The sequence below is a fragment of the Xenia sp. Carnegie-2017 genome, unplaced genomic scaffold, assembly GCF_021976095.1.
Source record: "Xenia sp. Carnegie-2017 unplaced genomic scaffold, XeniaSp_v1 HiC_scaffold_23, whole genome shotgun sequence".
Classification (NCBI taxonomy): Eukaryota; Metazoa; Cnidaria; class Anthozoa; order Malacalcyonacea; family Xeniidae; genus Xenia; species Xenia sp. Carnegie-2017.
In genome coordinates, this window is record NW_025813486.1 from 21278810 (window position 1) to 21297122 (window position 18313).

At 36.4% G+C, this 18313-nt stretch overlaps 4 protein-coding genes across 4 annotated transcripts in view; 2 read left to right on the top strand and 2 right to left on the bottom strand.

Annotated features, from left to right (window-relative positions):
- LOC124449461 (phospholipid-transporting ATPase ABCA3-like) overlaps nucleotides 1–18313 on the top strand; it is a 96647-nt gene that overhangs the window by 27782 nt on the left and 50552 nt on the right. The window lies entirely within an intron of this gene.
- On the bottom strand, nucleotides 43–1348 carry LOC124449465. Its single transcript, XM_047000384.1, has 4 exons — nucleotides 1255–1348; nucleotides 1130–1192; nucleotides 576–759; nucleotides 43–136 (listed from the first exon to the last, which is right to left on the bottom strand). The coding sequence occupies exons 1-4, from the start codon at nucleotides 1318–1320 to the stop codon at nucleotides 57–59; spliced, it is 393 nt and encodes a 130-aa protein (XP_046856340.1). The 5' UTR covers nucleotides 1321–1348; the 3' UTR covers nucleotides 43–56.
- LOC124449464 (ATP-binding cassette sub-family A member 17-like) lies at nucleotides 2874–5483 on the top strand. The gene is made up of 3 exons (XM_047000383.1): nucleotides 2874–3361; nucleotides 4107–4303; nucleotides 5315–5483. Exons 1-3 carry the CDS (start codon nucleotides 3084–3086, stop codon nucleotides 5392–5394), a joined length of 555 nt encoding a protein of 184 aa, XP_046856339.1. The 5' UTR covers nucleotides 2874–3083; the 3' UTR covers nucleotides 5395–5483.
- Nucleotides 17124–18212, bottom strand: LOC124449351. Its single transcript, XM_047000280.1, has 3 exons — nucleotides 18165–18212; nucleotides 17659–17875; nucleotides 17124–17225 (listed from the first exon to the last, which is right to left on the bottom strand). The coding sequence occupies exons 1-3, from the start codon at nucleotides 18210–18212 to the stop codon at nucleotides 17140–17142; spliced, it is 351 nt and encodes a 116-aa protein (XP_046856236.1). The 3' UTR covers nucleotides 17124–17139.

The following is an 18313-nucleotide window of genomic DNA, read 5'->3' on the forward strand; positions in this document are numbered from 1 at the left end:
AAATATAGATTTATATATATATAAAGATTAATTTAAAGATTAATATAATTTATATGTTATGAAAATTTTTGACTTATTCTGGATAACGAACTTTGTTGAGATTTTTTTCTTTCCAAATCTTCGCTCAACGTAATTGCTGGAAAGAGATTATTAAAACACGGTTATGCGATTGTCCAGTTGGCAAAACCTCAAGCAATAACTGCCTCGATATATATTTAGTCAGTTATCATGAAATAAGTGTGAATATAATGAGAACAACGCGTGAACTTATCGTGAAACACGCGGGAGTTTAACCTTTAACTTACATGAAATTATCTCCTTACTACAACCGCTATAATTTATTAAACGCCCGAGGCGTTTTTTGGACCATTCACGGTATGCAAATAAATATGCCACACGGACTACGACAATGTCTTTGTTATTTTTAATGACGTAATAGGGTCAGGAAAATCAATATGCAGTTTTCCATGTCAAGAGGGTGATGCTACAATTTACATTAACTCAGTAGGTTTTTAACAAATTACAATCTGAGTAAGCATGTCGGAAATTCACAAGAGAAAAATATTCTTACAAACCTTTTCTATCTTCTTCCGTTAATGACGTTGATACTATTTTCTTCAAGTCTTTAACCCACTCTTCGCGTTCGTCCTCCGTGCCAGCACTAAATTCGTAAACTCGATCTGGTGTGAATCGAAAAGCCGTAGCCGAGCGGGGCCTCGTATTCGTTAAAACCCGAGGTGACGTCATAACCTTTCGTGCCTAATACAAATAAAGGGATGAGATAGGAAAGAAGGATAAGCATAGAGGGATGAGATAGGGAAGAAAGATGAGCATGGAGGTATGAGATAGGGAAGAAAGATGAGCAGAAATGGGGAAGTGAAACAGAGAAGATGTTAGTGTAAGTAGTAAAGAAAGAAGACAATATTATTTTACATTCTTTTATATGTGAGGTTGTACATCTTAACGATTTAAAAGTTGTATGAATTTGTGTTGGACAATAAAATATGAGCAGTTGAGGAGTATTTGGGTTCGTAGTCAAATTACCTATGCGAATAAAAATAGCTTTAGGTAATATATAAAAATACTATATTACATCGCCTAAAGCGACAATGGCGATCATTCTCCATACCCTTGGTCCTCGTTTTGAAACACTTCCTTCACGAACAAAATCTTTCGTCGTTATCTTTACCAACTAAAAATGTATATTAAGTATGAGACGTCAAAACTCAAGAAAATTACCATAAAAAAATTAACCTCTTTTTCATCGACATCGACATTGCCAGCTTTCAACATTTTCAATTTAGCATAGCGTATTGTCATGTACCATTTGACTATTTCTTATTATAGCGAAAATGTAAAGAATGTTAAATTATATATTAATTTATTGTAGACAGCTTTTAAAATATCAGAACATTCCTTTAAACAATTTTTAAGCCTATCTTTTGTTATTCAACAGATGTTGAAGTTTTGTTATTTCCAACCAGTATGACCATATATGCAATTTTTTCACTAGATTTGTCGTGATGAGCTTAGACTCTCCCACCTGCTTTAAATAGTGGCAAAGCTCAGAACAGGAGGGGTGTTACGCTCAATTGATCAGATACGGTTAGAAAATTTGCATATGTGGTCAAACTTTGTCAATCTTACATATAAGACGTCACGCAAAATTTGAATTTTATCAAACATGAACTATTTTTTGCAACCGAATAGGTTAAATTGCAAAAATCAGACAGATAAACTTTAACTACCTAATTTTTATACTTATAATCATAACAAAAAAACAATTAAAAACTAATATCTAGTAACAATTACTTCATGTAATGCTTTGTGGTAAAAAGGAATTTTTAAAAAATTCAGTCACGCAACAAAAATGTTGGTAAGATCCACAGCTTCGTACGACGATAAGTCTTTTTGGCAAAAGTTCATGGTGTTTAGGATTATATTATTGTTCGTACATTTTTTTTCAAATGTAATTTTTTTAGTAATTTATTTCACATTGCATAAAGAATTTGAACGAATAGGTATATTTGCTGATGTGGTACTTATGGTGGCTGACTTCCCACTGTTGTTGTAGGTATAAATTCCGCCCAAACATTTCTCGCAAATCTAGCCATATTACCGAAAAAAAATTGAAAATTTTTAGCCACTCATCATGCGTGGTATAAAACGCCATTGATAATGTAAATCTGAAATTCAATCTCAACATCTGATCTGAAAATAAAATAAGAAACAAAATCTTAACATTTGTGAGTTAGCCGTTAAAAAATTTACATTTTAAAACGTTAGTTCGATAAATAAGTACATAATCTAAGCATAAACACATTCGTTTCATTTTAGTTTACAATAAAAATACCATAAATGAATTGCAAGGTCTTATGACACTAACCAAATTGAATTATGCACGAATGCCGAGTAGCAAAAAAAAATTAAAGTATGCGCTAGGGGAGGAAGTCACATCTGTTGAAAATAAGTCTAAAAACTTTCATAAGTAAGGTAAAGTGTACTAAATTACTTTATACCTTATATCCTAACGATAACCCTAACTCTAAGCCTAACACATACTCCAACCATACCTGGCCTATATTTACAGCTATTAATACACCCCTATATACACCCAATCCCTAATCCAAATCCAAAGCCTAGCGTTAACCATACCTGGCCTGTATCAGCAGCTATGAATATATTCCTCTATATACCACTACCCTTATCCAAATCCTAAGCCTAGCGCTAACAATACGTTACCTTGCCTGTATCCGCCGTAATGAACAAACTTTAAGCTGTGGTAAAAATGGTAAATGTTATTGATTACGATATTAATGAAAGTAAAGGATTGCGACAAGGTTTTAGATGATAGACTTGAGAGTAAGCTGTGGTAAAAGTGGTAATTGTTTATTGTTTAGTATTGACTAATTTTTAGAAAATGCTGATTTGTGGTTTTCATTTTACCAACACTGAATAGTTGTTTTTTTCTTCATGGTGTTTCAAGTCAAACTTTTTCTTTTGTACGTCATCTAGCGGATGCAATAAACGCTTCAGTAAGTACAGTGAATGATGAAGACACATTATATGGACGCAACAACAGCATGATGCCAATAACAAACACAACAAAGCCACAGTTAAACTACGGAATAACCTTGTTTCTGCAGAGGTGGTGTGCTATGTTCAAGAAACGCTTTCTTCATTCGTGTCGACATAAGATAGCCATAATTCCTCAGCTTCTCCTGCCTCTTATTTACACAATGTTTGCTCTGATTGTCGTTGACACGATTCTTAAGCCCGAGGACTCTCCTCCCAGAATTTTTATGACAGCTTTGTTTTATGATAAAATTGCACCTTACGCAATTGTTGGAAACCCGAACAGGTAGATTATTGAACTTAAATATAACTGGACGGCTACTTCACACCAAAATTTGAAGCCAGCAATTAAACTAGTCCCCATCTTTCCACGCACAGCCCAGAGAAACAGGCATGTTAATGTATAAAAAGTAGCCTTCCAGTTGTATATTTAATCAAATGGGTGGATAATAGAAATTTTTCGTTGACAAATACTATGAAATGGTTTCGAGAAACAAATTTCCAAAACTCTTCTTATAAAACAGCAAACCTCAACTAAAATCTCAAAAATTACAACTCATTTTGCTTTGAAAACTGCTAAAATTTTACATATTATTTCTTACTAAGTTCTGGTAAAGTGTGTTTGTGACTTGTTCGATTTAAATACTTGGAACTGTTCGTGTTTTTAAACCAGAGCTGTTCAATTTTATTTGGTTAAATTGTTTAGATTTTAAGGAAGAAATGTTTGAATTTTCTTATGGTAAACTACTTAACATGGTTAATCACTTGGTTTTAAAAAATGGAGACTTAGAAATTAATCTATTATTTTACTTTCAATGCCCCATCACTCTGCTAAAGCCTCTTCAGGATAAGTAAATATAATCAGCGACGTGCTTTTGTTTCATGTTTTTGTTACAAGAACAAAACTGTTTTCGTTTTCTGGGCATTAAACTAAACTTCTCGCAGCAAAACAAGCTGAATAATGCGCGCCCGGATTTAAAATCCCGATCAGACATTAAAATTTGATGTAAGCGTAAATAAATCTTTTTCAGGGAGATAAATGATCTGGTTAAAATGTACACACACTCGGCAAGCTCGTACACTAAGTTCGTTGATATCGACAAAGATAGTGCTTTCCGTGATGGGAACATGACCAAATATTTGTTAGAAAAAGCCAAAGGAAGAAACATTGGATACTTCAACAGACGTTATCTGGTTGCAGCGACATTTACTGAAGCAAATAAAAAAGGTATTGCTTGCTCGTGTAGCTACATTGTTTTCACCCTCTCTGAAGGTTTGTAACTATGATGGGGGAATAGTTCTAATCAATATCTGTCAATTTATGCTTTTTTAATGAGTTCAAATTGTTGTAATGAGATTAGTGTGACTTGTCAGTCGATAACAGGGAATAAGACTTGTCAATCGAGGAAAGGTCTGTAGATAAAGAAAGTATCAAGGACGTTTATGTAGATCGAGGAGTAATTTCTACATCAAAAAAAGATGAAGGAAAGATTTATTTGTAGATCGACGAAGAATCTGTAGATCAAGAAGGATTTTTTAATCAAAGAAGGATCAGTACATCAATGAAGGAGCTGTAGATCATAGAAGGATAGGAAGATCAAGGAAGGATCTGTAGATGAAGGAAGGATCTGTGATCAAGGAAGGATCTGTTGATCAAAGAAGGATCTGTAGATAAAGGAAGGATCTGTAGATGAAAGAAGGATCTGTAGATAAAGGAAGGAACTATCTGTAGATCGACGAAGAATGTTTAGATTAAGAAGGAGTTATTAATTAAGGAAGTATCTGTAGATGAAGGAAGCATCTGTGATCAAGGAAGGATCTGTAGATCAAGGAAGGATCTGTAGATAAAGAAAAGATCTGTAGATAAAGGAAGGATCTGTAAATGAAGGAAGGATCTGTAGATGAAGGCAGGATCTGTATATCAAAGAAGGATCTGTAGATCAAGGAAGGATCTGTAGATAAAGGAAGGATCTGTAGATGAAGGATCTGTAGATAAAGGAAGAATCTGTAGGTGAAGGAAGGATCTGTATATCAAAGAAGGATCTGTAGATGAAGGAAGGATCTGTAGATAAAGGATCTGTAGATGAAGGAAGGATTGGTTAATCAAAAAAGAATTTGTAGATGAAGGAAGGATCTGTAAATGAAGAAACGAGCTATAGATCTATAGAAAACATAAATATGAGGTAGATCAGCAAGAATCTTGGCTAATTTAAGGTAATTTATGTGTGTTCTTATTTAGCAATAGCCAAGGCTTGGTTCAACGATCAAGCTTATCATGCGATAGCGGTGGCACTGAGTGCAGTGGACAACGCCATTTAGAAAAACAGTTCCGGGAATAAAAACAAATTAATCACAGTGACAAATCATCCTTTGCCGAGAACTACGGAGCAAAAATCAAATGATTTAGATGAGTATGTTATTTTTTGCTTTCGAGCTTTTCCCAAACTTTCACAACAAGCGTTTCTATAACTATATAGGGACAAGTAAATATGTTTTGTATATTCTTAATGAATTTCGTTTTAATAAAACATTATTCACTGTTAAATTTCCAGCGAAAACCACGCAATCTGAGAAAAAAAACAACGATTTTTTGAGTATTCAACCAATCAGCGCCCGTGTTTTTATGTTATCAGGTATTGTTTTTTAGTCTCTCAAATTTCTATTGAAATTTATATGTATGTATTATGAATTGATATATATTAACAGTACATTCTGTGTCCCATGTGCAGGAATCACCATTGCACTATTGTTATAATATATACAGCTTGTACAACAATGTGCCCTCCCGGCTATCACCACAGTGCAATGGTGACTCCTTAACTTGGGACACAGGATGTACGGTGTATATTTGTATATATAAAGTGTATAACAATGTGCCCTCCCCGGCTATCACCATAGTAAATCGGTATTTCCTGCACTTGGGACACAGGATGTACGATTATACATTGTTCAAGCGAAAGCGGTGAACGTCTCTTTTTGAGACTCTCTACACAATCCGACAGCGCTCAAAATATATTTATATAACTCACTGCAATACAGAAGAAGCCAAGAAGAATGAACGCAACTACTTATACTCTACATTCATAAACAACAATTACCCACGAAACTTTATCAACAAAGTATTAAACAAAATACACAACAAACCACAAGCTGAAAAAACCTAACGAAGATACAGACGAACCAGTAAAAATAGTTACATTACCATATATAAAACGGAACATCAGAAATGACATCAAGACTACTCCGACCATTCAAAATAAACATTGCACATAAACCAACACACAAACTGAAGTCATACTTCACTAAACATAAAGACCGAACAACCACATTTGACACAACCAACGCGATCTACATGATACCATGTAAAGATTGCCCCAAACAGTACATAGGACAAACATCCAAGAAAATTGAAACAAGACTCACTGAACACAAGAATGCCATCAAACGATGCGACACAAAATCACTACCAGCAGAACATACATACGATACCAACCACACATTTGACTGGACAAGAACACAGCTTGGACGCGCACAGATAAAACACGCACGAGAATTCAAAGAGGCATGGTACAGCAAGGACAACAACACAATAAACAGACATATTGACATCCCCATCATCTATTCACAACTAAAGACAAAACCAAAACAACAAACTAATCACACAACGACTAAAATAAAACACTCGAATTTCATTAACGCAATTTATACACCCGAAACCATGACAACGCATCTTATACCATCCAATAATGTCAACTCAACTACTAACCAACCAATCAGACGCTCCAAACGCCTACAAAATCTTTGTAAATAATATATTCTTACAGGGTGTAGATAAAAAGCGGGCGCGGACGACGGACGCAGACGACGGACTCGGACGGCGGACGCAGATGTAAGACGAACGTCTGTTTGTTGTGGTCGGGAATTGCAAATGATTTATTGTGGGAGTTTGACAGTAATTTAAACGAGCTTTATCTTTCAAGATATATTTTTTGATCTCATTATTTAAAGCAATTAAACATGCATATTTCAATTTCAGTCAGTCATATAGAGTGTAACGCAATGAAACCTCATTGTATTTTTTTCGTGTTTTGTCAATGGCATTTCACTCATGTTTGCCTTACTTGGGTGAGCCTGTTCATATTTATTGCACTGAAATGATTTCCGTCAACTTGTCATTTGGCAAGCAGCACGTATATTGCTGTTTTCAACTTGAACGTCCTTTTGAAAGCTGAGGTTTGAAGCCGTTGCAAGTTAGTCAGTGCGTCATTTATAGTCATGTTTGCTGTAGCTATATGACAACTTTTGATGAATATTAGCCAAACGCATTCAAAAAGCGTTATGATATTTTCCGTCGTAATTTCCGTATAACTTAGAGTCAAATTTAAAATTCTGTTTCACTGCATTCTTTCAGTCATAGCAATAGAAATATCGTCGCTAGGTTAGTTTTCCTTTAATATTTCTAAAGAGCTATATACAAGTTCTTTGTTTATTTGCTTGAATCTTTCTTTTTGCAATGCGTGAGAAACTATAACGCTAGTGATTCATCTATAAAAGAAGGATTGTCTCATGTTTTTCAATATAACTACCGTTCGTATCTAAGGATGCGAGTAATTATTTCTATCACATAGAATTACCTCAGTGACTTAAAGTTAAAACGAATTGTGTTAAAGAAATGTGGAGCAGCAGAGAAGTGGGACCTCAACAAATATTCTTATCTTATTTTAAAAAGGAAATTACCTGTAGGACATTCTTTGCATAAGTGCATGCAAAGCTTTTACTTACTTATGGTTTCAATTAATACTTATTTTCTTTATCGTATGATTTGAGTCATATAAGATTGACTTTTTTTAAAATTGGAAAAGCAAGGCTCACCCACGTAGGGCAAACATGAGTGAAATGCCATTGACAAAACACGAAAAAAATACAATAAGGTTTCATTGCGTCACACTCTATATGACTGACTGAAATTGAAATATGCATGTTTAATTGCTTTAAATAATGAAGTCAAAAAATATATCCTGAAAGATAAAGCTCGTTTAAATTACTGTCAAACTCCTACAATAAATCATTTGCAATTCCCGCACACAACAAACAGACGTTCGTCTTACATCTGCGTCCGCCTCCGCGTCCGTCGTCTGCGTCCGCCGTCCGCGTCCGTCGTCCGCGTCCGTCGTCCGCGTCCGTCGTCCGCGCCCGCTTTTTATCTACACCCATTCTTACATTCTGACGAAGGCTCGAAGCACCGAGTTGAAAGCTTAATAAAAATTTCAAAATAAAAAATCCAGAAAATCCTTATTATAATAATATGCCTGGGTTACCAATTTTCAAATATATATATATATATATATACATTGTTATACACTTTGTATATATATATATATATATATACATTGTTATACACTTTATATATATATATATATATATATATATATATATATATATATATATATATATATTATTACGGATAATATTCCTGGATAAAAGCTCAATACTCTATATATTAGAAGAGCGTAAGATAAAATGAACTAAAATAAAATGGACAATTGTTTGCTGTCGCTACTCGAGTTTCACGCCGTAGGGCGATCTTCAGGCAACTGACAGATTATATATTATTTGCTGACTATATACATCGACTAAAAGGTGTTAAGTTACATGACGGCATGCACTAAACATATCGGAACGCTTATTTAAAATGTTCTTTTACGTCCTTTCAGGATAAGTAGCCTTTCTTCAAGGCAAAGACGGCAGGTTCTTTGGTTTTTGTTCGGGGGTGGAAGTTGTTTGATGAAGTCCCATTTAATGTTGTAGTTACATTTGTTTTCTTTCAGTGTCCACGTGTATTTAGAAAGTTCTGTCTCGTTCCGGTATTTAATGTTCGTAATTGATTTAATGTGGTTTCGATATCGTGTCTTAAAGCGCATGCAGTAACACCTATGTAAGTTTTTGTTTCGTTGTTGTCAGTCGTTGTCACGTCGGCTTTGTAAATCACGTTGGGTTTCAGGCAATTGCCATTTGTCGGGCATAGATGTTTCTGTCTGCAGTTACATTTCTTTGGTGGGTTGTTCTTGTTCTGGGTTGTGTCTGGGTTAAGTCTTTTTAAAATAGTCTTGTTGTGTCTGGTTATGAAAGTTTTCATGTTTTCGCCGCAGCTGTAGCTTACGCGTATTGTGTGTCGGTTGAATATCTTGGAGAGTATAGTATTTGGTGGGAAATGTTTGTCGATAAGTTGTAGGAAGTCATGGGCGATGTGAGTTTTACGTTTTGCTGTATGGTGGGTTAAACCAAGTGACGTTACGTTTTCTGTTGTACGTGGTGTTTACATTGATGTTTGATGGATTAAAGGTGAGTTGGGTGGTGAAGTTGCTTTGTTTAAGAGCTTGGTTGTAAATTGGTGCGGCATTTTCGAAGGTGTCTTTGCCAGATGAGAGTGTGTTAATTCGGTTGTTGATGGATGTGGGTAGTTGGCGTAATACTGATGGTGGGTGGTTGGACGATCTGTGAATGTAGAGGCTCGTCGTTGGGTTTTCTAAATGGTTTGTAGGTGTCGTTGCTAAGGTCAAATGTTACGTCAAGGAAGTTTGTGCGTTCATGGTTTGTCATCGCTGTGATTTTTAGTCCAAGCTCGTCAAATAGGTGTGAGAGGTTTTCTTTCTTTGTCGCAGAGTCTTCCAGATTTCGTATTTATGACTGCAAGGCCATCGTCACGGTATAAGCCGACGTTGTTTCCGTACCGTTGCTGTAGTTGGTCGAGTAAGAATAGCCCTACAAGCTCGCAAACTTCCGCTCCATCATAGCTGCCCATGGTTACATCAAACGTGTTGGTAGCGTTGCGTTTGGACCATGATTTGTTTTGGACAAATGCTGGACAAATGCCTAGCGTGGGCAAAACAATACACACCAATCACAGAAAAAGACACCATTATAAAACACGCAAGAAAATCACTTCTTTTCCACCAAAACAAATCATGGTCCAAACGCAACGCTACCAACACGTTTGATGTAACCATAGGCAGCTATGATGGAGCGGAAGTTTGCGAGCTTGTAGGGCTATTCTTACTCGACCAACTACAGCAACGGTACGGAAACAACGTCGGCTTATACCGTGACGATGGCCTTGCAGTCATAAATACGAAATCTGGAAGACTTTGCGACAAAGAAAGAAAAACCCTCTCACACCTATTTGACGAGCTTGGACTAAAAATCACAGCGATGACAAACCATGAACGCACAAACTTCCTTGACGTAACATTTGACCTTAGCAACGACACCTACAAACCATATAGAAAACCCAACGACGAGCCCTCTACATTCACAGATCGTCCAACCACCCACCATCAATATTACGCCAACTACCCACATCCATCAACAACCGAATTAACACACTCTCATCTGGCAAAGACACCTTCGAAAATGCCGCACCAATTTACAACCAAGCTCTTAAACAAAGCAACTTCACCACCCAACTCACCTTTAATCCATCAAACATCAATGTAAACACCACGTACAACAGAAAACGTAACGTCACTTGGTTTAACCCACCATACAGCAAAACGTAAAACTCACATCGCCCATGACTTCCTACAACTTATCGACAAACATTTCCCACCAAATACTATACTCCAAGATATTCAACCGACACACAATACGCGTAAGCTACAGCTGCGGCGAAAACATGAAAACTTTCATAACCAGACACAACAAGACTATTTTAAAAAGACTTAACCCAGACACAACCCAGAACAAGAACAACCCACCAAAGAAATGTAACTGCAGACAGAAACATCTATGCCCGACAAATGGCAATTGCCTGAAACCCAACGTGATTTACAAAGCCGACGTTACAACGACTGACAACAACGAAACAAAAACTTACATAGGTGTTACTGCATGCGCTTTTAAGACACGATATCGAAACCACATTAAATCAATTACGAACATTAAATACCGGAACGAGACAGAACTTTCTAAATACACGTGGACACTGAAAGAAAACAAACGTAACTACAACATTAAATGGGACTTCATCAAACAACTTCCACCACCGAACAAAAACCAAAGAACCTGCCGTCTTTGCCTTGAAGAAAGGCTACTTATCCTGAAAGGACATAAAAAGAAAATTTTAAATAAACGTTCCGATATGTTTAGTGCATGCCGTCATGTAACTTAACACCTTTTAGTCGATGTATATAGTCAGCAAATAATATATAATCTGTCAGTTGCCTGAAGATCGCCCTACGGCGTGAAACTCCGAGTAGCGACAGCAAACAATTGTCCATTTTATATATATATATATATATATATATATTGATAAGAAGAAGAAAATACACAAAAACTACAATTTCATCCCGACAAGCCTGTTTCGTGATTGCTCACTCTTCAGGGGACTTCAGGAAATTGTAGTTTTTGTGTCTTTTCTTCTTCTTATCAATATTTACGCTCTGCTCTCGGGCATCGAGCACTGTTTTATACGGAAAATCATAAATTATAAACTTCCTATATATATAAATTTATATATAATTGAAAATAAAATAAACCACGAATTATTTCATAGGAATTTATTCCCTACAGAACTGTTTCGTATGGCAGTTGTTTAACTTGCCACACTCGTCAGGAGTTCGATAAAACGGAAGACTCCGGACGTGATGGCGGAAAAACGACGAGTACTCAACGACGAAGTGAACGAAGACGTGCTTGTAGTGAAGGATCTTACGAAAATATTTAAAGTTCAAGGTAGAGAATTTCGACTTGCTGTGTTTGTAGATGTGTTGAAAAATATCATTCTTTTATCAGCCGAAATCATGTATATTGAGAACTTAAATTATAATGTATATTTACGTAATTTGCATCAGTAAATTATTAAATGTATATTACTGATGTGTTTGTTCAGATGGGCAGAGTTCTCTTCGAAGTGACATGTTGTCTGTAAAAAAAAACTCTCTCCAACCGTTGTACTTTCTTAATCTGGAGAATGAAACAAGATTGTCTTGAAAATATACAATACTCTCATTGTCTGTAGAATGAAACGAGATTTTAATGAAGACTTTTTTAGAAAGTTCACTGTCGTTTTGAAACTTCTATTCAGTGAAAATATATAAAAGAACAAAGCTTCTTCTTTATTAACACCTTATTTTTTCCCAAAAAAGGTCGTCGAAGATTTGCTGCAGTGGATCACATCAGCTTGTTAATACCTTTAGGTGAATGCTTCGGTCTACTGGGAGTCAATGGCGCGGGAAAAACTACAATGTTTGAAATGTTAACAGGCGATGTGATTCCAACTTCGGGTACCGCCGTCCTTGACTCGTGGGATATTCAGACTAATTTAAGTCGGGTATGTTTCTATTGTTGTATATGATCAGTAGCGTAGCCAGCCTGTAGATTTACTTCCGCTATGTAAATTTTTAAAGATTACCATTATTCATGTCTTTAGAAATCTCTTTTTCTAACTATCAGTAAATACAAAAATATTAGGAAAGCGGAAGTAAAAAGTCGAGTTGGTTACACTACTGTATATGATCTGTTTGACCTTTCCCGCTTTAACTTAAATTGAAGAATCATGTAAAGACCATTGAACCAAATTTACAACTGAATGGGTACTTTACGTTCCGTTATATATTTATTTCAATTATCTGTCCGCGAACTGTAAAAATGCTAACCTCGTACCGAGGCGCTTTGATGCTCTGAATCATTTGTGCGAAAAGTGCAGCGCGGGACGACATGCGCGAATAAAAAATGAGAAAATCGCGGCTTGTAACGCTTGTAACAGCCACGCTAACGGGCGACGCCCACACACGCCACGTGACATTCAATTTATTAATCATCAAATAATTCAAAGCACCAGGCTACTAGGCTAATCCGACATCAAGATTTTAAAGCAGTAGTTCATCCTTAAGGAGACATAAACGCCATTTAGAGGAATTTCATGCTTGGAATTTAGGATGTAAATTAAATAATATTCGTAGTTAGTTTCGTTAGTTTAGCCATCGTACTAGTCTCGAACTAGTCTCTTTACGTCATTACGAAAAAAGTTGAACACGCAATGGTATGCCTGCAGCCATTGAGGAGGCTGTTATGCAAATTACAGGTTTGCAGATTTTTCAACACTGTGTATACCATTGAAATGGTGCATACAAAGAAAACATACTGTGGTATGTCACTACTCCCCTGTGAGTGAACAACAACACAATTTTTGCCATTTTGCATGACATCTACATTGTAAATGAAGAAAATCTTCGTTGAAATCACCCAACTTGGCGCTGTCATGACGTAAATGCATGTTAGGAACAAGCAAATATTTTGACTGCGCCGATGTTATTTTGTAGTGGTAAATTTCTCTTGCAATATTTAGTGTTGACGTTGCAATGTCTGTAATATTTCTGTTGCAATGTTTAGTGTTCCTCATTTACGAAATGGAGCTTCGCATGTAATTGTTCAATAATATTACGACGCAAAACAAGTTGTAACCAGCCATAAATAAAAGCCAAGCGAATTACATTTGACGTTCAAAGATCGAACAACTAACCCTTACATACATAACAAATAATTTCTTACTTGTTTATAAATGAACTCCTTTTCAGTTGTTGCTTGTTGTCGGCCACTTTGTAGGTAATTGGTCAAATATATTACTTGTAAAATATAAACGTTTCAATGGTCCGTTGTATTGTCCGCCATTTTGGTTCTTCTCCCTCCAACGAAACCACATTCTTTAGCGAAACACAGCCTCAGCACAGTATGACGAATATATCGAAGATAACTTCATTGACATTTTTGTGCCACCTGTATTATTACCACAGTGTAGTGGCTCAACAGGATGTTTCGAAAAACTGCTCGTCTTTGAAATCAGCCGACGTTCAGACTTTGCATGATTCAGCAGTAACTGATCTCCAAAGACCTGTAAACGCAAGAGAAGACAATAATACATACGAATCGCGGCTACTGTTCGTTGCAAATTTCAAGCATGAAATTTATTTCAATTGCCGTTACGCCTTAGTTGCAAATCAATTACTCCTGAAACAAGTAAAACAAAAACGTTGGCTAGTTTTAACTGCGTAGAGAAAGGACCTTCTTTATGTTCGTTATTCTGTAGCCACACCATAGAAAACAAACATTACCATTTGGCTGCGCAACTTGGTGCTGTATATTTAGTACCGAATGTGGTCAACCATCGATAATTGGGGGGGGAGTATTGATATATGTATATATGATTATGACCCTCCCCCCCGAAACCTTCCTACATTTAATCATTGTGTCAACAACAAATACTTCAATCGGGAAAATTGCCTTTGTACGAGTTATTTTCATGTGTCAATATGTTTGGATAACCTGATGCAAACGCGAGCATCGACCAATCAGAGCACGCGTTACACATGTTGTTTTGTAAATGAAAATTATAATTTTAAATGTAAATTATGTTGTTTACCAAGGTTCGTCAACGAACAGGCTATTGTCCACAATTTGATGCTTTGATCGATTTATTGACGGGACGGGAGATGTTGCAAATGTATGCTGCACTTCGTGGAGTCCCCAGACATGAGATCAATCCATTGATCGAAGATTTAATGAGATCAGTGTTGCTAACGGAACACGCTGATATGTTAACTAAAACATACAGGTATAATAGAAGAAAACGTCGTCTACTTTCAAATAGAATGCTCTACTATAAATGCTCACCCTAGGTTTTGCTATTTATATATTCATTTTGGTTTATTTGACGTTGAAACCTGAGTATTTATATACTCCTGTGTAGTTTCTTTATGAAGAGTGATCTGCTGTGCAACTTTAGTCCTTATATACTCCAGTCTTGTGTCTTTATCTGGAGTGATCTGATGTTGAAACTTGCGTTCTTATATACTCCAGTCTTGTGTCTTTATCTGGAGTGATCTGATGTTGAAACTTCAGTTCTTATATACTCCAGTCTAATATCTTCATCAGTAGTGATCTGATGTTGAAACTTTAGTTCTTATATAATCCAGTCTAATCTCTTCATCAGGATTGATCTGATGTTGAAACTGTAGTCGTTATGTACTCCAGTCTAGTGTCTTTATCAGAACTGATCTGATGTTGAAACTTTAATCCTTACATACTCCAGTTTAGTGTCTTTATCTGGAGTGATCTGATGTTGAAACTTTAATCCTTACATTTTCCAGTTTAGTGTCTACATCAGGAGTGATCTGATGTTAAAACTTTAATCCTTACATTCTCCAGTTTAGTGTCTTCATCAGGAGTGATTTTACGTGGAAATTATGCAATTGACGCGTCAAAAATCTGCCATCTTTTTATAGCAATCCCAGGCTCCTTAGATCACGAATACAAAGATTACCTTTTCTTTTTACAGTGGTGGAAACAAACGAAGACTAAGTACAGCAATAGCTTTGATTGGCGATTCACTTATAGTTTTTCTCGACGAACCAACAACTGGAATGGATCCTGTTCCAAGACGACTGTTGTGGAACACTTTATGTAGAGTCAGAGCCGAAGGTATGAAACTGGTGATGAAGCGGGTTTCCTTCCGGGGGGGAGAGATGTGTTGAAGAATGCAATTACATGCAGTTCATACCCGCCTAATATGAGTGCCATTTTGGTTATTATTAAAAATAATAATCTTTCCCCTCTGGTCGATGCCTGATGATTGGTAATCATTTTGTACCCACCCCTCACAGGTCGATGCCTGATGATTGGTAACCATTTTGTCCCCTCCCCTCTCCCCCTAGGTCGATGCCTTCTGATTGGTAATTATTTTGTTCCCTCCTCTCTCCCCTTAGGTCGATGCCTTGTGATTGGTAATCATTTGTTCCCTCCTCTCTTCCCTTAGGTCGATGCCTGATGATTACGTCACATAGTATGGAAGAATGCGAGGCGTTGTGTACTCGGTTGGCAATCATGGAAAATGGCAAATTGTGCTTTCTCGGTAGCCCGCAACACCTGAAGAACAAATTCTTTCAAGGGTTCACTTTGTTGGTAAACCCTCCAAGTGACACGCCTAGTATTGACTCGACCTTGGTAAAAGAATTCGTGGCAGAGACGTTCCCAAGTAGTGAACTTCGAGACGAGCAGAATGGCTGGTTGAATTACCACATAGGCAATTCAAAATGCGCTTGGTCTTCCCTGTTTGCGATCTTAGAAGATGCGCACAGCCGTTCTGTTATCGGTAATTATTCTATAAAGCAAACCACACTGGATGAGATATTTTTAAATTTTGCTCTCTCACTGGGAGGCTACGACGATTAGATGGTCGATTAATATTGTCGTACATGGGCAGTGTGACCATTTATTTTGAATTATAACTAAATCTTTTTTATCGTGTTAATGATTGTTTGGTCGATTTAAATTTTTCTATCGCGCCTTGTATACGCCACTAAATGTTGCATACACCAAAAAGAACTACCCGAATGAAGTAAGCACGATGCCACGACCTAGAACCCAGTCTACTAGATACCTGACTCCGCCAAAATTTTTAGTTACGAGTTTGGCAAGCCGCCATCTTGAAAGGTGGCAAAATTGACGATATTTACGAGTAAAATGCTTTTTGCATTGAAACGCAGTTGCAGAATTGATAGTATAGGTTTGGTTTTTAAAAATTTTTTTAAAATTTCAGCTTATTTTTGATTGAGAGTGTTGGTTTTTGCCACCATTCAAGATGGCATCCTTGTCTCAGGATGTCACGTTCACATCTTGGGGATTGGATTCTAAATCATTGAGTATGACGTTATCAAATAATGTCAAGAACCATGCCAGGCTCTCTCACGTGACATATTCCAGAGCGAACTTGGGTGGCATTCAAAAAACACACTGCGATTCTTCAATTGTAAAACTGTTATATTTCATAAAATATTTTATAAAACATTAACATGCCTTGTTACATGAGCGAAAATGTTTACAAATCAACGATTGTATGCTTTATCAATGAAAAGTGAATGAATTTCTGCGGTTAAAAATATAAAATTTGTTCACACGGCTCTTTTCCTATACGACAATACAATAATTTACATACATTTTGCAACATGAACTATTGTCGCTACTGTATACTGTATATATATATATAAAAATTAATATAAAGATTAATATAATTTATATGTTATGAAAATTTTGACTTATTCTGGATAACGAACTTTGTTGAGATTTTTTTCTTTCTAAATCTTCGCTCAACGTAATTGCTGGAAAGAGATTATTAAAACACGGTTATGCGATTGTCCAGTTGGCAAAACCTCAAGCAATAACTGCCTCGATATATATTTAGTCAGTTATCATGAAATAAGTGTGAATATAATGAGAACAACGCGTGAACTTATCGTGAAACACGCGGGAGTTTCACCTAACTTGCATGAAATTATCTCCTCACTACAACCGTTAGAATTTATTAAACGCCCGAGGCGTTAATTGACCATTCACGGCATGCAAATAAATATGCAACACGGACTACACCAATGTCTTTTTTATTGTTAATGACGTAATAGGGTCAAGAAAATCAATATGCAGTTTTCCATGTCAAGATGGTGATGGTACAATTTACATTAACTCAGTACTTTTAACAAATTACAATCTGATTAAGCATGTCGAAATTCACAAGTGAAAGATATTCTTACAAACCTTTTCTATCTTCTTCCGTCAGTGACGTTGATACTATTGTCTTCAAATCTTTAACCCACTCGTCCCGTTCGTCCTCCGTGCCAGCACTGAATTCGTAAACTCGATCTGGTGTGTGAATTGAAAAGCCGTAGCCGAGCGGGGCCTGGTATTCGTTAAAACCCGAGGTGACGTCAGAGCCTTTCGTGCCTAATACAAATTTACCTTTCGGGAACGCGTCCTAGAAACCAGCAACGCATCAAGGGGTAAGTAACAAAATTTAAAATGACAACAAGTCGTCATAAACCACGTGATCACAATCATACAAGACCCACGCCGCTGATTATTAAATATATTACAAACTATTTAAATACAGTGGGTTGTGTACGTGTCTTGATTTTATAAAAAATATGTGCACAGAAAGATTATTAAATTTGAGCACAAAGTAGCGTCACAACAATACGAATTGAAGTGAATCTTTTATATCATCAATTTCCTGTCTTATGACACAGACATTAGGATATAATTACCGTTGCTTCTCCAAGTACATAACTCGACGACCATCTACACAAAGCCATCTGTCTTTCCACCACTTATCCTAAAGGAAATTTGATACCAGTGTTAGAAAGGTCTTGGCAGGAAAAAGTAAGCGAGAAAAGATTTAGAAAAGGGAAGAATA